The sequence below is a fragment of the Phyllobates terribilis genome, unplaced genomic scaffold (assembly GCF_046119375.1).
Source record: "Phyllobates terribilis strain yellow unplaced genomic scaffold, ASM4611937v1 Scaffold_2__4_contigs__length_985480577, whole genome shotgun sequence".
NCBI classification, from domain to species: Eukaryota; Metazoa; Chordata; class Amphibia; order Anura; family Dendrobatidae; genus Phyllobates; species Phyllobates terribilis.
The window spans coordinates 316,284,146-316,306,710 of NW_027362762.1; the positions used below are offsets into that span (position 1 = coordinate 316,284,146).

At 38.8% G+C, this 22,565-nt stretch overlaps 1 protein-coding gene across 1 annotated transcript in view; it reads right to left on the minus strand.

The window, feature by feature from the left end:
* Positions 1-5,075: 5,075 nt before the first annotated feature.
* COL4A1 (collagen type IV alpha 1 chain) overlaps positions 5,076-22,565 on the minus strand; it is a 218,498-nt gene continuing 201,008 nt past the window's right edge. Inside the window, exons 42-52 of the mRNA XM_073664356.1 lie at positions 21,476-21,661; positions 20,342-20,475; positions 20,183-20,255; positions 19,525-19,596; positions 11,951-12,079; positions 11,767-11,865; positions 11,423-11,635; positions 11,093-11,270; positions 10,329-10,443; positions 10,043-10,215; positions 5,076-8,537 (exon numbers count right to left, since the gene is read on the minus strand). Of these exons, the coding sequence (XP_073520457.1) occupies positions 8,456-8,537; positions 10,043-10,215; positions 10,329-10,443; positions 11,093-11,270; positions 11,423-11,635; positions 11,767-11,865; positions 11,951-12,079; positions 19,525-19,596; positions 20,183-20,255; positions 20,342-20,475; positions 21,476-21,661 (1,454 nt within the window). The 3' untranslated portion in view covers positions 5,076-8,455. The remainder of the gene's footprint in view (positions 8,538-10,042; positions 10,216-10,328; positions 10,444-11,092; positions 11,271-11,422; positions 11,636-11,766; positions 11,866-11,950; positions 12,080-19,524; positions 19,597-20,182; positions 20,256-20,341; positions 20,476-21,475; positions 21,662-22,565) is intronic.

A 22,565-nucleotide genomic window follows, 5' to 3' on the forward strand; every position in this document is an offset into this window, starting at 1 on the left:
TTAAGGATGTGGGGATTATGCTCAATCTCAAAGCCTGTTCAGTTTTTCTAACAGCCCAATGAAATGCATAACTAAAACCCACATCATGCTACGGCTGGTCTATTCGCTGCCTCAGGGAGATCTTTATAACTCCAGCAGATGTTTTCCGGTTACAATGTAATAAATGGCTTTAACATATACATACGGGGTAATATCTGTAGAATGCTCCACTGTTCAGAATTCATTATTCTGTAGCATTGATGGTGGACTATGCATTTTTATTTCTAACAAGTTAGTGCTGATATGATGCTTAAGCTAAAGAGGAACTACAGATATACAATCTTCATATCAATTCATGCGACTGGCTTTCCAAATCTTTTTCAAAAATTTTCCACTTCAAACAGTGGTGCTGAACAAATCCAGGTGAGATCTGACATAGCTTCATTCGGTGCTCTTTGTGGGCGGTTGGGTTAGGCACAACACAACAAACACAGCGCTTACTTTACAGCTCTTACCTAGCAGAGAACTTCACCATGCTCCCCTCCGATTTGCTCCACAGTAGCACTTACACATTTACATTCTTCTAAGCACACACAATATTCTCAGAGATGCACTTAACTCATATGCATGGACTCTACTTGACAGTTTTATTCTGGTACAGTGGCTAGAATTCTAATAGAGCAACTGTTACCACTGCTCCATTCACTAATTACAAAAGTGGTTGTCGCACAAGCTGAATACCACTTCTCCACACAAGTGGCTTTGCCCCCTATCTTGGTATTGGTCTCAGCTGCAGGATTCCGTGATCATACATTTATCATCTATACTGCAGAGAAGTGGTAAATGGAGTTTATAAGATACCCCTTTAAGCGAAACTGCCATCAAGGCTCACATAAAGCACAACTTTCGGACAGAAGTCCAGCAGAAATATGAATGTGACTTTGTCTGAACAACCAATAAAATATCATGAAACTAATAAATGATGATAGGCTGAAGGCTGATCTTATTAGCCTCGGAGGGGGCCAACATCCATGGCTCCTTCCCTGGGTATTAATATCAGCCCACAGCTGTCTGTTTAGCCTTTGCTGGTTAGAATTTATAGGGGGACTCTACATCAATTTCTTTCTGGGGTCCCCCTGTAAACTAGCCAGTAAACACAAACAGCAGGGAGAGCAGGCCACAATGATAAGAGCTGCCTTCAGCACCCGGCGCCGGAACTGTACCGCTGTTTCCCAGGCACCGGTACATGTCACACTGATGACACATGGATGTCATAAATGTTTCATCAGTGTGCACTTGTGTGGGACGTTTTGCGGCCCGTGCTGCGTGCAAAAAATGGACATGCCAGAATGTTTTGCACACGGACACAAAGTCCGTGGAAACACACTGACATGATTTGAATGCGTCTATGTGTCTGTCTCTGGTACATGTGAAAACTGTCGCCATACATACTGGAGAAAGTGATGTGTGAAGGAGGCCTAAGGTGTATGCATACATACTGGTATCATTAGTAAACAAATAGGAAAATAGCAGAGCAAAGAAATCAACAATTAAAGATTTGCAGCATCTAACAATGAGATGCTAAATACAGAAGGAATAGCAGTCTGCCATCACACATCTGTGCGATGCTAAATTTACCCACAGTACTCTGAACACAAATAGAAGCAAGTACAGCGATTTGTTCTCAAGACCAGAGAGGAAGAACATTGCAGTCACAAACTGTACCCGTGTTCCTTCCAGTCATCACAGAAGTACAGCATGAAATACATTTCATCATCTTGCTGTAATGAAGTCTAATGTATTACTTATCAAGCCATTATGTGGACATTATGATAGACACATAGATAGATATGGATAGATAGATAGATAGATATGGATAGATAGATAGATAGATAGATAGATAGATAGATATGGATAGATAGATAGAGATAGATAGATAGATAGATAAAGATAGATAGATAGATAGATAGATAGATAGATAGATGGAGAGCTATATGGAGAGATAGACAGATAGATAGATAGATAGATAGATAGATAGATAGATAGATAGATAGATAGATAGATAGATGGAGAGCTATATGGAGAGATAGATAGATAGATAGATAGATAGATAGATAGATAGATAGATAGATAGATAGATATGGATAGATAGATAGATAGATAGATAGATAGATAGATAGATAGATAGATGGACAGATAGATATGAGATAGATAGATAGATAGATAGATAGATAGATAGATAGATAGATAGATAGATAGAGAAAACTGCTTCTTTCTCTGCCAGGACTGATTTTTTGTTTTCAAAATTCTCACTTTACAGTTATTCAGTGAAGGCAGAATATTGCATTACTGACATCAGAAATGGCCATTACTAATGATAAGATTCTATGTACCAGGGACAGAGGTGCTGGAGTGCTAGAGACAGAGCTCATCCCAACCCCTGCTCCTTCTCTCTACATGGAATCTTACTAGTAGTAACTGCAATCTCCTATGTCAGTATTGTAAAAATAAGTCTTCAATGAATACAGATTTTACCCATGAATTGAGAATTTTGTAAACAAGTGATCAGTTCTAGCAGAGGAAGAAGCATATTTCTCTGATAAGATGCTTTACAAAGTTTCTTATTTTCACATATAATATTGATTTATGAAAGAATGATTAAAATGACGGTTACTCTTTAAAGGTCTTAACTAGTTTTAAACTACAAGTCTAAAGTCACTCTGTGTGACTGTAGATTTGTGGATCTTCATATCGTACGCATTGCGCGCTTTGAGGAGTCTCTGGTTTCGGAGCTAGGAGCGGTGGTCATGTGATCACAAGTATATTTGCATACTCCCGGCCACATTCCGACTAGACTGTTTCTGGCCTCTCTCAATGCATTTGCAGTTAGCGAGGCCACGCCCATATAGTCAAAATGTGACCAGGAGTATGCATATCACATACTTGTCACATGACTGCCGTTTCCGGCACCAGAGAATCCTCAGCGCACAGTGCACACAATGTGAGGATTCACAAGTCTGCAGTCACTCAACGTAGACCTCAAGTGTAAGCTTATACATACTCATCTGTGTTCCTGAAGCTTCTACTCATGAATGTTCTATAATGATCTATGGTCGGCGAGAACTTGTAACCACTTACCTCTCCTCCACTCCCGCTACCTGTTCTGGCCAATCACTCAGTTGCCATGCCCGACCGCATGGATGTCCCTCCTCTATTATCAGGAATTCTTGAATATACCTGACAGCTGTTGAAAGATCATTTTACGCCCGCTTGCTGTAATGTCCACATCGGAGCTCCGTTGCTCCAACTGGTCTCCAATGTCAGCCGACCGTGCCGACAAGTTAGTTGTAAATATCGTTCAATATCAAATCAATCGATTATTTTTTCATCCATTTTTCAGGTCCCCTAAAAGATGTGGGGCCCATAATCAGTAATACAGCAATGGACATTACTTCAGCCTATAACTGAGCTCAGCAGCTCTGCCCGAGTTATATATTATCAGTATTATCAATGTAAATATTACATTTTAAAATATTATTAATATTATTAATCTGACATGTGATTCATGCTGCCTGAACAGCGGGCATCATTGAGAAAACATACTTTAAAAAGTCATTCTTGGATCTTCTGTAATGACTAGTTGGAGGCAGGCCCAATTTAGCTTCTCCCCATTCCGTACCCCACAGTAATATTGAGTGGTGCTGTTAGCAGTGACTGAAGTCGCTTTGTTCATGCCCTCATGACTGAAAGTCGGAGACTACAGGGAGGAAATAAGTTGATTTTTCTCCCTGTAACCTCACTTTCAGTAAGGTGGCCGGACAACATTGGAACGCAGTTTATTTGCAGATTAACCTTATATCTGCAGGTAATTTGCATTTTCTGAAGTGACAGGTTCCTTTTAAGAAAAATATTAAAATACAAAAAAGTTTGTTGCTGCCCACCTTATTGGGTTATGCTAAAGTAGGCACAACTCTATTTACAGCATGTGTCTAGGATTGTCTGCCATAGATGTCTTATTTCCTTCAATATGGCTACCAAGCCTGTTCAGGAGATGATTCACGAACTTGCAAGAATACACCGGTGCTTCCACGAAATTTGGGAATAAAGATCGTTTTCTACACGGATTTTGATGTTATGGACTGAATTTGAGTGCTGATCCTCAGATGCTCAAAAATCTAGAGGGAGAGGGAGTATTTACATACCCTCGTCAATTGGTGAACGTATATGTTACAGCAGTGACAGATTAGATTAGTCAATCATTTGAAGATTCTCTTTTTATAAATTTGCTGTGTTTGGCATGAGAGCATGACAGTTACATTAAGGACACATAGGACTGTGGCTATGTTATTCTGCACCATAACATAAATATTCAGCAAAATTATTAGATTCCTTGTTTAAACTCACAGAAAAAGCAGAGCATTAGCGCCACCTACTGGATATCTTCAATAGTTTACAATAATGATCTCTTATTGGCTTCTGCTTTGAAACTTTGAACATTCTTCACGTTGTAACTTAAAAAGTAAACAAAAAATAATTTACAAAACAAATAAAATACAGTAATGCTGTTTATGTTGGCTTGGTAAAACACGAAGAAGTTTTGTGTTACAAACTAAAGAACAAAAAAGTCACCAAATCGCCTAAAGAAAACTGACCAGGAGAAGGGAAAGCATTCAACACTGACACCACAAGAAAACAGTCAAAAGTTATGGCCCACATTTTAAGGATTTTTCACCAGGCAACATATGAGTGATTGTAAAGGAACCTAATGCATTCACTGAGTATATGAAGTATCTGGATGAACTATATTTCTATTTTACTTACACTTTAAACTAAACTTTCTTGTCACTTAAATCCTCCCCCACCGCCTTCTTTAAATTGTGTTACATAATGTCTAATCACACTCATATGTGATTTTTGGGAGGCATGCAGGGTCACAACTCTACGTGTTCCTGATCAAGGTTGCTTTGTGGCTAGGATGACATCTTATTACATTTTATATGATTTGTGACATCGTACAGGTCTTTAGAACAAAAACAATTCTGAAACTGAATATTATATTTTTTGAGAATAGCATCACACTTGATATAGCCAGTCAGTAAAAAAATACATAAGTGTTTATTGAAAACTGAATATTTCTGTTATGCACAACAAGAGCACAGGGGACCTTAACAGCTGTAAAGGGTGGTTTGGAATTTCCATATAAAACAATTGTTAAACATATATAATTGAAAACACAGTGGTGACGATTCAAGTAGCGCAAAGAAAAATCATTAGATCATTAATGAGGGCGGTTTTCAATTAGAAACATTGTGCATGTTCAGTGTCACTGAGCCCATGAAGTATTAAAACATACATATCATGAAATTGACTTCAGAATAGTGTTGAGGATTTACTACATCATGGGCAAATGAGCCAATGACACCATTATTAAAGGACTATATTGTTTTGTCATATGCAACCTGTGTAAGGATTTGACCAGCGTATTCTATGGAGTATTTTTAAATACCAAGTAACCTTTGTGATAGAGGTGGCATTGGACAACAGGTCTGATATTACTGCATGCACAGCCACTAAGAAAATCAATTATTTTTACTTTAAGAAGCACTCTTCCCGTCAAAGTTTTTATCCTCTTAATATATTGCAGTCATCATATCCTATAGCACTGTGTACTTACAATTGCTCATTTTTCCTTTCTACCCAGTTAATTCTTCTATTTTCTCTGCTCTATGTAGAAACAGGAAGTGTATTTTCCCTGCATGAGTCATCCCCATCTTCAACTCCTGACCCAACTGCTCCTCCACCCTGTCAGGGACTTTGCAGTGATGACTCATGCAGGGAAGAGAGACTTCCTGCTTCTACATAGACTTAGAAACAGCTAGTCAGTTTTTAATCAAGTGATGTCACAGACCTAATGGAAAAGAGAAGAATTAGCTGGGTAGAAGGGCGAAATGAGCAATAGTCATTTACCGGACTATAACTGTGGTAAGAACTTATACACTATGATAAAATTGAGAATTTACTTTTATTTATGATGGAAGGGCTACAGATTGCAGCATTAGTGGTTACTGATTTTCAGAGCATTGAATTTTTCCATCAAGTGAAACATTTGACATCAAACTAGACTTGATATTGTATGTATATATTTCGCTGGGCTTACACAAGAAGGTTGAATAATACCTATGATTATAAAGTATAAACAATGATGGATTAGGGGTATTACAGGTAACAGGAGTGTTGTATTCTGCTAAGATATGAAAACATGAGAAGTAAATTTCCTTATAAAATGTTCTATTATTAACTAAATACCTGGATGCAGATGGATAACTTATACCAAAGATGAAAATATTCATACTGTTTGATTGGTGACCACTAAAGATGTGTGGATCTTTTAAAATACGAATCCACCATAAGAGCCTACACACTACAAAGGAGAGAGCGCAATCCTGGCTGGCCATTAGAGCTTAAACTCTACAGGAGAGAGAAAGGACCCCGCTGATGAGAACAGCTTACACTCTATAGGAGAGAGAGAGGACCCCGCTGATGATAACAGCTTAGACTCTACAGGAGAGAGAGAGGACCCCGCTGATGATAACAGCTTAGACTCTACAGGAGAGAGAGAGGACCCCGCTGATGATAACAGCTTACACTCTACAGAAGAGAGTGGACCCTGCTGATAACAGCTTAGACTCTACAGGAGAGAGAGAGGACCCCGCTGATGATAACAGCTTACACTCTACAGAAGAGAGTGGACCCTGCTGATAACAGCTTACACTCTATAGGAGAGAGAGGGGACCCCGCTGATGATAACAGCTTAGACTCTACAGGAGAGAGAGAGGACCCCGCTGATGATAACAGCTTACACTCTACAGAAGAGAGTGGACCCTGCTGATAACAGCTTAGACTCTACAGGAGAGAGAGAGGACCCCGCTGATGATAACAGCTTACACTCTACAGAAGAGAGAGTGGACCCCGCTGATGATAAGAGCGTAAACACTACAGGAGAGAGAGAGGACCCCGTTGATTATAAGAGATAACACTCTACAGGAGAAAGAGACTCTCCCAGTGATTCTGTAGATGGAAAACGAATCTGCCATACAAACGGTGCACCGCTGATCTGTGATGGCCCAGGTACTGATCACCACTGTACAATGTAATGTACAATGATAATCTGTTGGATGTCATAGCTACAGGGCATTATAAGAAAGCCTCCTCGGTCATGCAAAAAGACATTATCCCCCTCTCTGGTGCTTCAGCAGATGCCGGAAAAGGTTTTTCTTTTTGCAGACTGCAAATGGAATCTCGCAGTGTTCGAATTTGCTTGAAACTGCAAATTTTAGGAAATTTAACTCAAACTCGATCCTCCTTGGATCAATCCGCTTATCTCTAGTGGCCACAACCTATATTGGTAAACCCAGTCACAGCTTGCCTCTCCATTTTCACAATATCTGATACCCAATTGTAAATGATGACATTTTTATGGTATTCGTATTCATACAGATGCAAGTGGTTAATTCATCTTGTAAACAGACATAATACAGTAGGGAGCTGGTCTCACAACTGTTATATTATACATTATATATATATTTAAAAATGTACATATCAATTAACAAAATTAGTATATACTAGTTTGCTGACATAAATTACTAAAATAATAAATTCACTGCTGGGAAATTGTATTTTTATTATATGTGAGTACTGTATTTAGCATCTGCATATAAATGTATACTCAGGAATGTGTTCTGCGGCATCATATAAATGAGTGATAATACTTTTGATATTCCATATACTATACTGAATGATATAGGGAAACAGAAATGCTACTCTGAGGAAACTGTATCTCACACATATGCCATTGCTAAACCTCAAGTCTCTGACGACCTGCCTTATCAACTATTTTCTCATGTACATTAGTTGCTGTTTATTAACTAGATGAACTTCGGTCACATCAGTATATTTTTGCTCTCATTTAGATTTCAAATATCCAAAAAGGCACTAAAAGGGATTTTATGTTGCGTGCTACCAGTTACAACATACCTATGTTTTGTGCAGATAATGGTTATTTATATACTTCTCAAAAACATACAATGATTTTAACAAATATTTATATTTCTTAAACACAACCTAAAATATAGTACAAAAATAAGAGGAGTCAACAGCATAAGGCACTGCGTATCTCCTAGCACCTTATGAATTAAGGAATCAGCTTCTGTTGCTGGAAAGGATCAGTGCATTATAACATTATGTAATTTCAAAGTGCCATCTCATATGTAATAAAGGAATCTAGTCTTGGCTGTCTTGCCTTTGGACAAGGACCATGGACAAGGACCATGGACGAGGACCATTAAGAACACAGTTAGTTATGTAAGTTCCTATAATGCACTTTACTGTTTTTCTTGTACAATAGTGAGGTACATTGATATAGTATTTGGCTTCTTGGATAACACAAATAGCACCATGTGTTGTAAAACGTTGGTCTTTAAGTTTGTCTCATGCATACTTGACAGCGGCTGACATGTGTACGGAGGTCTCCAGCTTTGAGAGTTGACGGAGTAGGTTTTCTGTGCAAATCAAAATGAATAATAAATTAGTCAATATAAATTACAGCAGTATATTAAAGAGAACTTTTAACATAGGATAAAGCTGCTAACCTGCAGATATAGCCTTAATCTGCATGGGTCATAGCGGTTGAAAGGTGCTCAATTACCGTACTGAAAATGCGGCTCCCAGGAGTTAAGGACAGATTCCCTTTAATAAGTCACATTTACTTTAATGTAACTCAAAAGTTGCGCAAAAATATTGCAACTTTTGGCGTTTGTACACCACTCCTGGCCAGCTATGGGCAGAGCATGATCAAGACATGGTTATACCTACCTGTCAAACTCATGATAAGTTATGCCACTTTAGTGGCGTAACTTACTCCAGAAATATACTCCAGACTCTGACTTAAACTTGTGACATGTGCCTGAGATCACGTTGACACGTTCAGGATTTGGTCAGTATTTTACATCAGTATTTGTAAGCCAAAACCAGGAGTGGAACAATCAGAGAAAAGGATAATAGAAACACGTCACCACTTCTGTATTTATCACCCACTCCTGGTTTTGGCTTACAAATACTGATGTGAAATACTGACCAATTACTGCCTCTTAAAGAGGACCTTTCACCAAATTTTTCATGCTGAGATGGACATAGGATGGGATAGTGGCTGCAGAACGGAATAAAACATTTATGTTTGTTTGTAATTTCACCTCTACATTGCAGAGGTATTAGCAATCAATATGTTAACTTTGTCTAACTGGGTGTTTTTGGGTGTTTTTATTGGGGTTGTGTACAACTTCTCCCTGTATGAGTTGTCATCTAATAACATCCACTTTTACTCAACAAAATATAACATATTGGGAGCGAAATACTTTGATTGCTAATATCTCAGCAACAGAAAGGAGAAATTTAAAAGAGCAAAAATATTTTATTCCACTCTGCAGCCATTATTACATGGTGTGTCCAATTCAAATTGAAAAATTGGGTGAAAGTTCCTCTTTAATAAATAAGGCAAAGCTTACTCCAACGGCCTTTTCATTAAGATTGGCTCAAGACAGTCTTAATGGATCGGGGCCTTATTGTTAATTTTCCAACCAGATTTGCTGAAAGTTTTATCTAACCATCTACTAAAATATAATATTTATTAACATGCAATTTTGTTAACACATGCAGATTTTAAAGCTGTAATTTTTTTTTGCCAATCGGTTATTTCCAAAAATGATGTATTGTTTTTAGTGACGTCAGCAGCTTTTTATGTTAATTTAATATGGGAATTTTTTGTGACATTAGGGAAATCATTTTTTGTGCAGCAGCAGACTCTGTAGAGACATTTATAAAGATATCTGCAGAGCTACATGTGGACCAGGCGACATCTAGAGACCGCTGGGCAGTCAGCTGGGTTGTTTCTTTGTTGGAAGCAACATATAAGAGCAACATTTTATTTATTCAATTCTGATCATGAAATTTAACTAGTTTTATTGAAATTAAGTTAATGAAACATTTTAACATTGAATTGTCAACTCACTTGAACATTTCATTCCTCTCTATTGTAGCAAGCCAAAAGCTGTAGGTATTGGCATAGTAGTTGCAGGTTCCTCGTCCATGGCACTCAATGAATGGCACACTGCGGAATTCTTCTAAACAAGACCCTGGTGATGCCAAAGCTTGGCCTGAGCCTTCAGCACCAGCACTGGTTTGCTAGAAGTATTAATAAAATATACATGTGAGAAAATGTAATTTGCATTTAGCATGCTTTTAGTATGAAATATCCCACTATCAAAACAACGTAGGAATAGTGCATGAACGCTCACCATTACAAAGGAATATCCAATCCACAGTGAAATCCATCCATCTGGACAAGCTGGTAACATAATTGTTTGGCTATGTACGGCCATTACCATTGCAGGGGCCTCACAAACACTGCACCTATTGAAAACAATCATTGGTGTTCATCATCAGTAAAGTATGGAACTATTAACAAAATACAAGCAAAAACAGACCTTTTAGTCTTGCAATGAATGAAATTAACCATGATTTATAGTTCAAGAAGAGGTCAACTAAACTTAAAGGTTAGAAAAATAACTTTGTAATGGTGGGATTAATATTTTCTCAGTGTTACAAATGTAGGAGGAACATGTAATACCAAATACTAATTCACTTAAAGGGCTTGTTTGGTTTGGACAATAACTTACTACACCTAAGATTCTAAGGGCACTCCACAATCAACTAGTGCCATTGTGGATTATGTTAGCCCTTTTCTTCATGACTTCTTTTTGTACTGTGTACACAATAGTCCACAGGCATGTTGCATAGATGGGCTGCCTATTCAAGGGCAGAGTTAATCCAAATTTGTAACCTATTTTGTCCCATAGAGAATAAATGGATGACCAAATCCAACATAAGATAGTTAGATCAATTGCAGAAAAGAATATACTAACTTACTAATATTTACATCGAAACCTTACAAAAGCACAAATGGCAAGGTTTTGCATTTCAAGCTCAGTGTATTCTTTTCATGTCATAGTCATTTTTATTAAAAAACAAAACAATATATTAAAAAGGTCAGCTTAGTTACCTGCTGATGAATGGCTGGATACTCTCCCCAGTTACTGGAGCCATGCTCATTGGCATTGGTTCAGGAGTGGATAACCAGTAGGAATAATCATTCCTTGATGCAAAGTTGCAAACATTATTAATATTGCAAAATAGGAAGGGCATTGTGCTGAATTTACGAAGACAGCTTCCTGCAGCACCTAAAATTGAAACAATATAATTGTAGGTAATTCACACTGAATCTAAAAGTTTGGCATAACTAGTAGAATTTATAGAGAGATTGTATATAAAAAGCCAACGTTAGTATGAATAAATACAACAGTAATGGACATTTAATATAACAATTTCTTACCAAGATCTTGTCCGTGTGCCCTTTCATTTCCTTGTACATAGAGAAGTGAGTAGCCACTATAGACTGGAACTGTACCAAAGGGACATTGTGGAACCTCAATTGTTTGACTGTGCCTTGTCACTAGGAACCCATGAGCCATAGAAGCTGGGCCAGGTAATCCCATTGGACCAGGTAAGCCATCTGAACCTGGTGAACCTTGATATCCTCTTGGACCTAAAAGTTTAAAAACATTGATAAAAATCTATATGTATATGATTATGTTTTAGTGATAAAATGTTATCTAACGTAAATAAAAAATGGGTTACATGCTCTTCTTAGAAAATCTAAAATATACAAAAACATACCTGTTGGCCCATTGGGACCTAATTCTCCCTTCTGCCCTGGGATACCATTTATTCCTGGCACCCCACTTGGACCAGGGAAGCCAACTGCACCACTTGGACCTACAGAAAATTAGGTAAAATGTTTATTTGCTATCTAGTAATGTATTTATACACAATTAGACTGAATTAAAGCGAACATACTAACCTTGCTCTCCTTTAGCACCTGGAAAACCAGGAATACCTTTTGGACCAAAGGGACCCTGTAGTCCAGGTGGACCAGGTTCTCCTTTGAATGTCTGGAATGCACCTGCAGGCCCTGGAAGACCTTGTGATCCTAATGAGAACAAACAAAGAATTGTCACCTATTACATAAGTATGTCATGAGAAAAACTAAGTACACTCGCTTAAAATTCTGTTATTGTATATATCAGGACATAATAAACCACATTTGGTCATTAGAAGGTCCTAAAATTAGGCAAATGCAACTGCAGATGAACAACAACACATGACAAATTATTAATTAACAGTAACTAGACTAAACAGCAAAAGCAGTGTGTATAAAATTAAATACACCCTTACTGCTTCCATAGGAAGTAAGAGGGAAATAAGCAAGCCAGTTGATTAATTGTTTATTACCAAGGATGACCACTTTAATAAAAGCTGGAGTGTTGGCTGTTTGTTGGTGTGCAGCATTCAGGTGTGTGTTTACACAATACTAAGGAGGAAAGACACCAACAATGATCATAGAAAAGAACTTGTTTTTGCCCATCCATCATGGTTATAAAGCCAAGGCCAAACAACTTGGAGTCCAACAGTGTACTGTAAATCCACAAGTGGAAAACATTCAAGAAAGCTGACATTCTTCCCAGGACTTGAGGCCTCAGCAAATTCACCCCAAGGTCAGATTGTGCTATGCTCAGAGAAACTGCAAAAAAAACAAGAGCTACAGAGTACACTCTTAAGGCCTCACTGGACATGTTTAATCCTAATGTTCATGAAAGCAGAAGAAAAAAGACTGATCAAGTATGGCATGTTAGGAATGGTTTCCAGGAGAAAGTCTCTTATGTCTCAAAATAACATAACAAAAAAAACACAAGACTTCTGGAATAATATCTTTTGAACAGATAAGAACAAATAGGAGATGATTAGCCATAATGTCATGTGCCACATATGGTGTAAACCAAACACCTCATACCAAATGACAAGCACAGTGGTGGAGGGGTGATAATTAGGCTTGTAATGCAGCCATAGGACCTGGGCGTTTTGCACACATTGAGACGATCATGATTGTCTCTATATACTAAACGTTTATAGCGTCAAATGTAAGGATATCTATGCAAATGCTAAAGCTTGCTTAAAAAACTGGGTCAAATAACAGGAGAATGATCTCAAGCACACCATCAAATCTACACCAGAATGGCTGAAAAAGAAAAGAAACAACAAGTTGCAATAGACCAGTCAAAGTCACACCTCATCCCATACTGTCATAAAGGCATACAAAAAACAATCACTTTAAGTTATTGCTGCTAAAGGTGGTTTTACAAGCTATTGCATCATGGGGTGTACCTCATTTAGCACACACTGCTTCTGCATTTTGCCTTTAGTTGAATAAATAATGACACAATGTAATTGGTCAAATTTAACCTGAGGTTGTATTTACATTTATTTATTTTACCCAGTTATATATCGCCATTCATTTCCATAGCGCTTTACAGACATCATCATCACTGTCCCCATTGGGGCTCACAATATAAATTCCCTATCAGTTTGTCTTTGGAGCGGGGGAGGAAACCAGAATACTTGGAAGAAACCCAACCAAACAAGGGGAGAACATACAAACTACTTGCAGGTGTTGTCCTTGGTGGGATTTTAACCCCTTCATGACATGACGTATAGTTCCGTGATATGCTGTGTCATTGACTTCGATGCGGGCTCCAACACTGAGCCCACATCTTTCCCTGCACATGAAAGCTTATTAATCAACTGTCATGTGCCTTTAACAGACACAAGTGGATCCAAGACCCACCCGTGGCTGTTAACCAGTTAAATCCCGCTGTCCTGTTAAATCTCTGACAATAGGATTTAACACACGCCAGCCAGAATCCCGCATATCAGCACCCCTGTCACGTGATCGGGGGAATGCGGGGGCGCCGATGGGTTGTCATGACAGCTGGGGGTCTGCAGAAGACCCCCATGCCTGTCATTGTGAATCTCCTGTGAACGCTGGCTCGTGGCCAGCATTCATAGGAGATCGTAATTTCTGTTATACATAGCAGTGCTCAAGCCCTGCTATGTATAGCACAGGCGATCGGATGATCGCAGCTTCGAATAACTTAAGGGGACTACTGAAGACAGTAAAAAGTGAACAAAAGTTTTTACAAATACGAAAAAATAAAAAAAATAAAAAGTTCAAATCACCCCCCCACTTTGCCCCATTGAAAATAAAACAATTAAAAACAAAAAATACACATATTTGGTATCACTGCATTCATAAACGCCCGATCTATCAAAATATAAACACACTTAATCCAATCGGTAAACAGTGTAAGGAAAAAGAGAATAGAAATGGCAGAATTACGTATTTTGGCTGCCACAACAATGCAATAGAAAACATTGCATCTACCTCTAGATGGCATCAATAAAAATGTCAGCTCAGGGCAAAAAAAATAAGCCATCACCCAGACCCAGATCTCAAAAAATGAAAATGATATGGGTCTCAGAAAATGGCGCCCAAAAATTTTTTTTCATACAAATTTGGGAATTTTTTTTCACCACGAAAATAAAAACTAAACCAGGGTTGGACTAGGCTGGCGGGGTACCGGGGATTTCCTAGGTGGGCCCCGCCCCCTGCTGCAGAGGAGAGGGGGAAGAAGAGAAGGGGGGGGACAAGCAAAAAAAAGGACACATGGAGGCCAGGATGGATATATGGGGGGGCAGGCTGGACACATGGAGGCCAGGATGGATATATGGGGGGGCAGGCTGGGCACATGGGGGGCCAGGATGGATATATGGGAGGGGGCAGGCTGGACACATGGAGGCCAGGACAAATATATGGGGGGGTGGGTGGCAGAATGGATATATGCGGAGTAGGTGGCAGAATGGATATATGTGGGGGTGGGTGGCAGAATGGATATATGCGGGGGTGGGTGGCAGAATGGATATATGCGGGGGTGGGTGGCAGAATGGATATAAGTGGGGGTGGGTGGCAGAATGGATATATGCGGGGGTGGGTGGCAGAATGGATATATGCGGGGAGCGGTCGCAGAATGGATATATGCGGGGGGCGGTGTCAGAATGGATATATGTGGGGGGGCAGGATGGATACATGTGGAGGGGCCAGGATGGATATATGGGTGAGGAGGTAAGACTGGACACATGGGGGGCCAGGCTGGACAAGGGACTTAATTACTTTTTGGGGGCAGATTGAGGAACATACATTATTAGTTTATGGTGGCGAGTGGGGAACATTATTACTTTAGAGTCCAATTAGGGACATTATTACTTCTGTAATATAATTTACTTTTTAAGAAACTGTTTTCCATGGGAGGGGACAAAAGGTGGGTCCTGTTACTGTGCAGGGGGGCACTATGTCGCTCTTTTTCTCCAACTGGTATAGTGTAGAAGTTGGGGGGAAAAAGTGGGAATGTGCTCTAGAAGAGATCAGTTATTGATAACTGTGTGTTATTTTCTGCAGAGATGAGTCCTGGCTGGAAGAAGTGATGGTGGTCTGTACCAGATGAAGAAGAAAAGTGAAGATGAAGGACTTCACCTAGAGACGTCACTGGTGAGTCAGTGTATTACATGTACACTTACACTATACACTATATAGTGTATACAGAGCTCCTGTGTATGTCACTGGTGACCACTGTATTACCTATACACTATATACAGAGCTCCTGTGTATAATGTCACCGGTGATCACTGTATTACCTGTACACTGACATTATATACAGAGCTCCTGTGTATAATGTCGCTGGTGGTAATAACAATGTTGTTAGTATTGTGGTTTGTATTCAAGATCAGTATTGTGCATTTGGTCATTATGTGGTGGTAATATGTGGTCCGGTCATGGTGTGGCAGTATTTTTTCCTTGTATGTGGTATTATTCGGTCACTTTGTGGTGGTAATATGTGTTACAGTCCTGGTGTGGCAGTATTTGTTCCTTGTATGTGGTATTATTCGGTCACTATGTGGTGGTAATATGTGGTCTGGTCATGGTGTGGCAGTATTTGTTCCTTGTATGTGGTATTATTCGATCACTTTGTGGTGATAATATGTGATCTGGTCATGGTGTGGTGGCATTTGTCCCTTTTCTATGTGGTGCTATTGGTGTTGGTATAGTGGATTGTTTTGTGGATGGCGGTCATTTGTTCTCGCTGATATTAACTAGGAAAATATTTTTTTTACATTAGGACACAGCCCCACAATCAGTATTTGGTCAGTATTCGGTCAGTATTTTTTCTCGGGAGTGGGAGCCAAAACCAGGAGTGGGTGATAAATGCAGAATTGGTGCACGTGTTTCTATTATACCTTTTCTCTGATTGTTCCTCACCTGGTTTTGGCTCCCACTCCTGAGAAAAAATACTGACCGGATACTGACCAAATACTGATAGTGGGGCCGTGGCCTTAGAGATTAAATACTTGGACCAGAGCAGCAGAGATGCACTTACAAGGGTTCTCTGGTGAAAACAAGTAATCACCTCTCCACAGGATAAGTGATAATTTATTGATTGGTGGAGGTCTGACTGCTGGGACCCAATCGGCAGAATGTGGAGCTTTTCTCCCCATTAGACTGGAGCCCTTGTATGACTAGACCACGGATCCATTCATTCTCTCAGTGGCTGTGAGCGCTGCTCTTTTTTGGAAGCCCCCAAGAGAATGAATTGAGCTGCGGTCAGACGTCCCACCTGTCGCTGCATTTTAAAATGGGGATAAGTGTCCTGTCAGGGATAAAACGTCCCCATTCTTTCAATTGGTGCGGTTTCCAATGTTCGGACCCAAACGATCAATAAGTTATCACCTATCCTGTGCAGCCCATGGATCGGTGATAACTTGTTTTAACCAAAGAAGCTCTTTAATGCAAACTACCATAACTGTACATCCCAGTTATATTATGTGCACAGTAGATGTGCAGGAGCCGCCAGTCAATGCTCCACAATAATAGGGATAGTGGATAACAGATATCTGCATATTGCTGTAGGTGGGCCTCTAGAGTCAATTCCCCCTGTGGGCCCCAGACACCCCAGTCCGACCCTGAACTAAACTATACATGTTTGGTGTCTGCGTATTCATACTGACCTGGAGAATCATATTACCAGGTCAGTTTTACCATATAGTGAACATGGTAAATATAAAAAAATCAAAAAACTATTGTGGAATTACACTTTTTTTTGCAATTTCATTGCACTTGGAATTTTTTTCACGTTTTCCAGTACACTATACTGTATGATAAAATCAATGGTGTTGTTCAAAAGTACAACTCATCCAGCAAAAAACAAGCTCTCATACGGCTATACTGACGGAAAAATAAAAGTTATCACTCTTGGAAGAAGGGGAAGAAAAAACGGAAAATGGCCATGGTGTTAAGGGGTTAACCCAGGACCCCAGCACTACAATACTAACCACTAAGCCACTGTCCTACCCAATACAAAATTTTCAGACCTTTCAGAGGACTAGATGTTTTTTTATTGTGTCCTGATACTTACTTGATATTATGCCCTGTACTTAGTTTGTTTCATGACTGTAAATATAGCAGTATGACTCTGTTTTAAAGAGTTAAGTTATTCCATTTCCAGAAAATGAAAACTGAAGTACCAAAATTGTATAAGCAAAAAATAGGAGAATACAATTTTAAAAAATTACTCAATTACTCATTTGCACTATTCCAGTTAATGGGGCCATGGAGCAGTTTCTTGAACGGTGAATGGCGAAGAGTGTCAATAACCAGGGAAAATTTTAAGAGGGATGCAGAACCAAAAATCTTCCAGGGCACTTCATTCTCTGAATTGGTGAGGTTCCTAGTATTCTGACCACCACTAATAATAAAGTGATCAACATACAAGGAAAAAGTGGCCTTTAACTGCGCTGCTGGATCGCCAAAAACATGAATCTGTAGACCAGAGGTTAATAAAAGTGGTTTATTGTCAACGCATTTCAAAGTTAAACCGACTCCTTCTTCAGGACAACCACATGTTTTTACTGAAGAAGCAGTCGGTTTGACTTTGAGATGCGTTGACAATAAACCACTGGTCTTCGGATCCATGTTTTTGGCAATCCAGCAATACCTTCCTGGTGTATTGGCATGTTGAATCCCCATGGATACTGCAGAAGCTGATATTTTCACACTATACAGTGGTTGTGTCTACACACACCCACCAGGTGAGCATACAACTACATGTTTACCTACTCTGCATAATATGGATAAAACCCTATCTGAGCTTTACGCTTCTCCTTAGCTTCAATAATAAAGCGATGGCATATTTGAATGCTATGCCATGACTTTATAAAATGCTAATACAACTTTAAATCTATTTTTGTAAGGGAGATGGAGTTAGTTTTTTTTAGTGTTTGTTTTTTTAAGAAAAACAGAGATCCAATCACCAAAAGTATATATAACGAAATTCATCACCATAGAAAGTCAATCCTGCTTAAAGAAGAAAACTATATTCAAAGAACTAAGATAAAAGTAAATAAAGGTTTAAGGTAGTTATGCTGTAATCAAATATTGGTTCCATTAATAACAGTTGCAGAGCAAAAACATCACATCATTATTATTTAAATATCAAGTTATTTAAGAAAAACTGTTTAAATTGAAACAATAAAAAGAATTTTGCTTAAGTGTGTCTGATATTATGCATCATATAGCAAAAAAAACAATTTTGACACTGGAACCTTTAAAGGGTTATCCCCTTTCAGAAAATACATGTCAGCACGGTTTGTTCTAAAAAAAAAAAGCAAACTGCCCCTTACTCATCATTCTCAGGTCCACAGGTGAGTCTCGACCGATGCTCCTGTTATCTGATATTGGCTGCAGCACTGACATCATGTTGAAAGTGCGGCGTCTATCACTAATAGATCTATCCCAGCTCAGAGCAACTAAGCTCACTGATCAACTGCCGCACGTGCTGTCAGCGCTTCAGTCAATATTAGATACCAGAAGTATCAGATATTGGACGCAGTGGTGGAGAGTCAGAGCTGGACCTCGGGAGGGTGAATAAAGAAAATTTGTTTAATTATATATATTTGTGTATGTATATATATATATATATATATATATATATATATATATATATAAATATATATATTGTATTTGATATATTGCACGTATATATACATGTGCCATTGGGGAGGCTAGTCTACATGTTGTGTATTGGAAGGATTCCTGTGTGTGGTGTGTGTGGGGGAAGGGGAGTAGAGATGGTGATAGATCATTTGTGTATCCTAGAATTTGTATTCACTGTGTTACGGCTACAATGTCTGTCTCATCCGTGTGTTTACTGAAATGAACTAACATCTTCATATACTGTATGTTTATATTGCTGCTAGTCCAAATCAAGTGGTTGCACTGGTCGTTGAAACTGTAAAATGGCATAGAATACGGTTGTGTGATTACACCCTTATTAAGAGGTTAGAATTGCTTTCAGGGCCCAAGATTTTCCAATGGCTGATTTATTTTTTATGTTAGACTTATGAGATCACCAATAGCCTTTAATGCTTTACTGACTAATTGTAGATGTTCCTGTGTAAGGAAACACCTTTTTCTTGAGACAATTTACTCACCTCTTGGGCCAGACTCTCCTCGGTCTCCATCTTGTCCTTTCTCTCCCATTGGACCTTCTGTACCTTTTAATCCTAAAATATGACAATATAAAATGTGAATGTTTTTTCAGTTATAGTTGTGATATATAGATAGATAGATAGATAGAGAGAGAGAGAGAGATAGATAAATAGATAGATAGATAGATAGAGGGATAGATGGATAGATAGATAGATAGATAGATAGATAGAGAGAGAGAGATAGATAGAGAGATAGATAGAGATAGATAGATAGATAGATAGATAGATAGATAGATAGATAGAGAAATAGATAGATAGAGGGATATATATAGAGAGAGAGAGATAGAGAGATAGATAGATAGATAGATAGATAGATAGATAGATAGATAGATAGATAGATAGATAGATAGATAGATAGATAGTAAGCTATTGTGTAGAGGAGTAACTTAGCATTCCTATGCTGCAACGTTTTATCTGTAATAGGGTCCTCACCTACCATGTGCCATTAAAAATGGAGGTGTTTAAAATAAGTATTCTCATATGGCCCATATAGCAATACCTTTTTCTTCCATGGATAAGATATTTTTAGTTAGCTTGCTTGCTTTTATTATTTATTATTTTTTACCATTTTACCTATGTCAATACATTACTTTTACTTTACCTGGAAATCCAGATACTCCTTGAGGTCCTCTGTCACCCTTTTCACCTGTTTGACCTGGAAAACCTGCATCTCCCTACAAAAAAGTAATTAATTACCTTCTACTTATTGGAAAAATGAATGGAAAAGATTGAAAGCAGCTAAATTGGAATAATTACTTACAGGAAGACCCTGATTTCCAGATTCACCTTTTACTCCCTGAAAACCAGTGGCTCCAGGCCAACCTCTTTCACCTTTGTCTCCTTTTGCTCCCTCCGGTCCTGGAAAGCCAGCAACACCCACAGGTCCAGGAACACCTTGGAAAATAGAATATGTAACTAACAAGCAGTATCATCTTCTCACAGCTTAAATTTCTAGAAATTATAATATTGGGAAAATATATATTCTTGTACCGTGTTAGCCAGTAGATAGAAAAATATTTAGATTTGAGAGTCCTCAGTGGTTGATACCTTTTAATGGCCAACTGAAAAGATGGTAACAAATTGCAAGCTTTCGAGACTACTCAGGTCTCTTCATCAGGCATAGTATCTATACTATGCCTGATGAAGAGACCTGAGTAGTCTCGAAAGCTTGCAATTTGTTACCATCTTTTCAGTTAGCCTGATTAAGAGACCTGAGTAGTCTCGAAAGCTTGCAATTTGTTACCATCTTTTCAGTTAGCCATTAAAAGGTATCAACCACTGAGGACTCTCAAATCTAAATATTTAGAAATTATAAGAATGGTTTCTAAGCATCAGTCAAAACTACCAGCAAATAACACGACTGGATTGTCATGTTGTGATAATATTAGACACACCCTCACACAGGGCAAAATGGGTTCCATTATCACAAATGTGCTGACAAGAGCAATATTTTTCAACCTTGCTTAAAAATCATCCCAACCCAATAAATGAGCATCTTACTCGTTTGTTGGGTGATCACTGGGCAGTTAGACAGGCCAATAATCAGGAAGTATTTCCAGGAACTCTCATTCTCTATTATGGTCCTGTCTAAACGAACCCATAGTTAGATGACAAGGGATAGCTACTAGGAAGTAAACCAAGGAGTTCCGGGGCTGCATTTGAACGAAGAAGGATGAGAATAGTGTAAAATTTTTTTTGCTATTTTAGGGCATATCATCCCTTTAGGCAATGTTTTTGCTATCTGGGAATGTCTCTTGTAGTTAATGAAGAAGCATATTACTAATACACACAATGTGAATTCATATATTAGTAATAAACTGTGATTTAATACTGTTTAATACTAAACATAATAAAGATGCACATTGTTAAATTATTTATTTGTTCATTGATTTACCTGGAAATCCTGGAGGACCATGCTGTCCCTTGTCACCTTTTGGTCCATCCATTGCCATTCCAGGAAGTCCAGGAACACCCTGTGGGCCACGTACACCTTGGTTTCCAGGAAACCCTACATCACCTTTAATACCAGGGAAGCCAGAGGCTCCAGGTGAACCAGGAAATCCAGCATCACCTTTGACACCTATTAAGTAAAAATTAAGCAAAAAAAACATATTAAAGAGAAATATTATATAATAAGTTTTATTATATCCAGATCTGACTTTCATTTTTTTTCTTCTTATTCTTTTCTTCCTTTTTTTGATTTTGTAATTGAATTCTTACCTAGATAGTTGCCAACAATGCCAATTCATAAAAAAGTTTGACACATTTTTACAGTTTCAAATCCTGGTCTGCAGGATAAAGCTGATAGATAAAGTCAATAGACCTGTGATTGGCCTAGAATATCCACAAGTAATATCAGCATCCAAAGCAGGCCTGAAATGTAGGCCTCATACATGGCTGTGCAAACAAAACACTTATACATTGTAAATGTAGTTTCACTGTTAACCTATGTTGATAAACCTGCTGTATTGTTTATTTCAATATAACTGATGTAGCATAGCTGGAGGAAGGACAGGGTTAAATCCCAGCTCTGCAGTGTGTGATTAGAAGTACCTGCAGTGTTTCTCTAAGAAGCAAAAAGTAGATTCATTGTGTGGCAGTCTCCTGAGGGAGTGTTCATCTGCTGGATGGAGCAGAGTTGAGTGTGCTACTGGTGAACCAAAATGTGCGCTGTTGCTGAGAGAGAGAGACATGCTGGGGTCTCTCTCTGAATTCAGACTGCACTAAGCAGTCTATTTGTGAGAGCTGCAGAGAACCGTGTGGAACCTGCAGCCTGTTCAGTTTGAACTGTGCCCGGAGTTGAACACTTCTGTTCGACACTGGCTGCTGATGGCGCTCGGGCTGAAGGGGATACCGCAACTGGTGGGACCGTGCCTTTTCTGTGTATGAAGTATGTGGAAAGAACTGTAATCTGTTCGGGTGAGCCCGCACTAACATATGCTGTCATGATTAAATGCACAGGCCGTGTGCAGAGAACCGCAAGT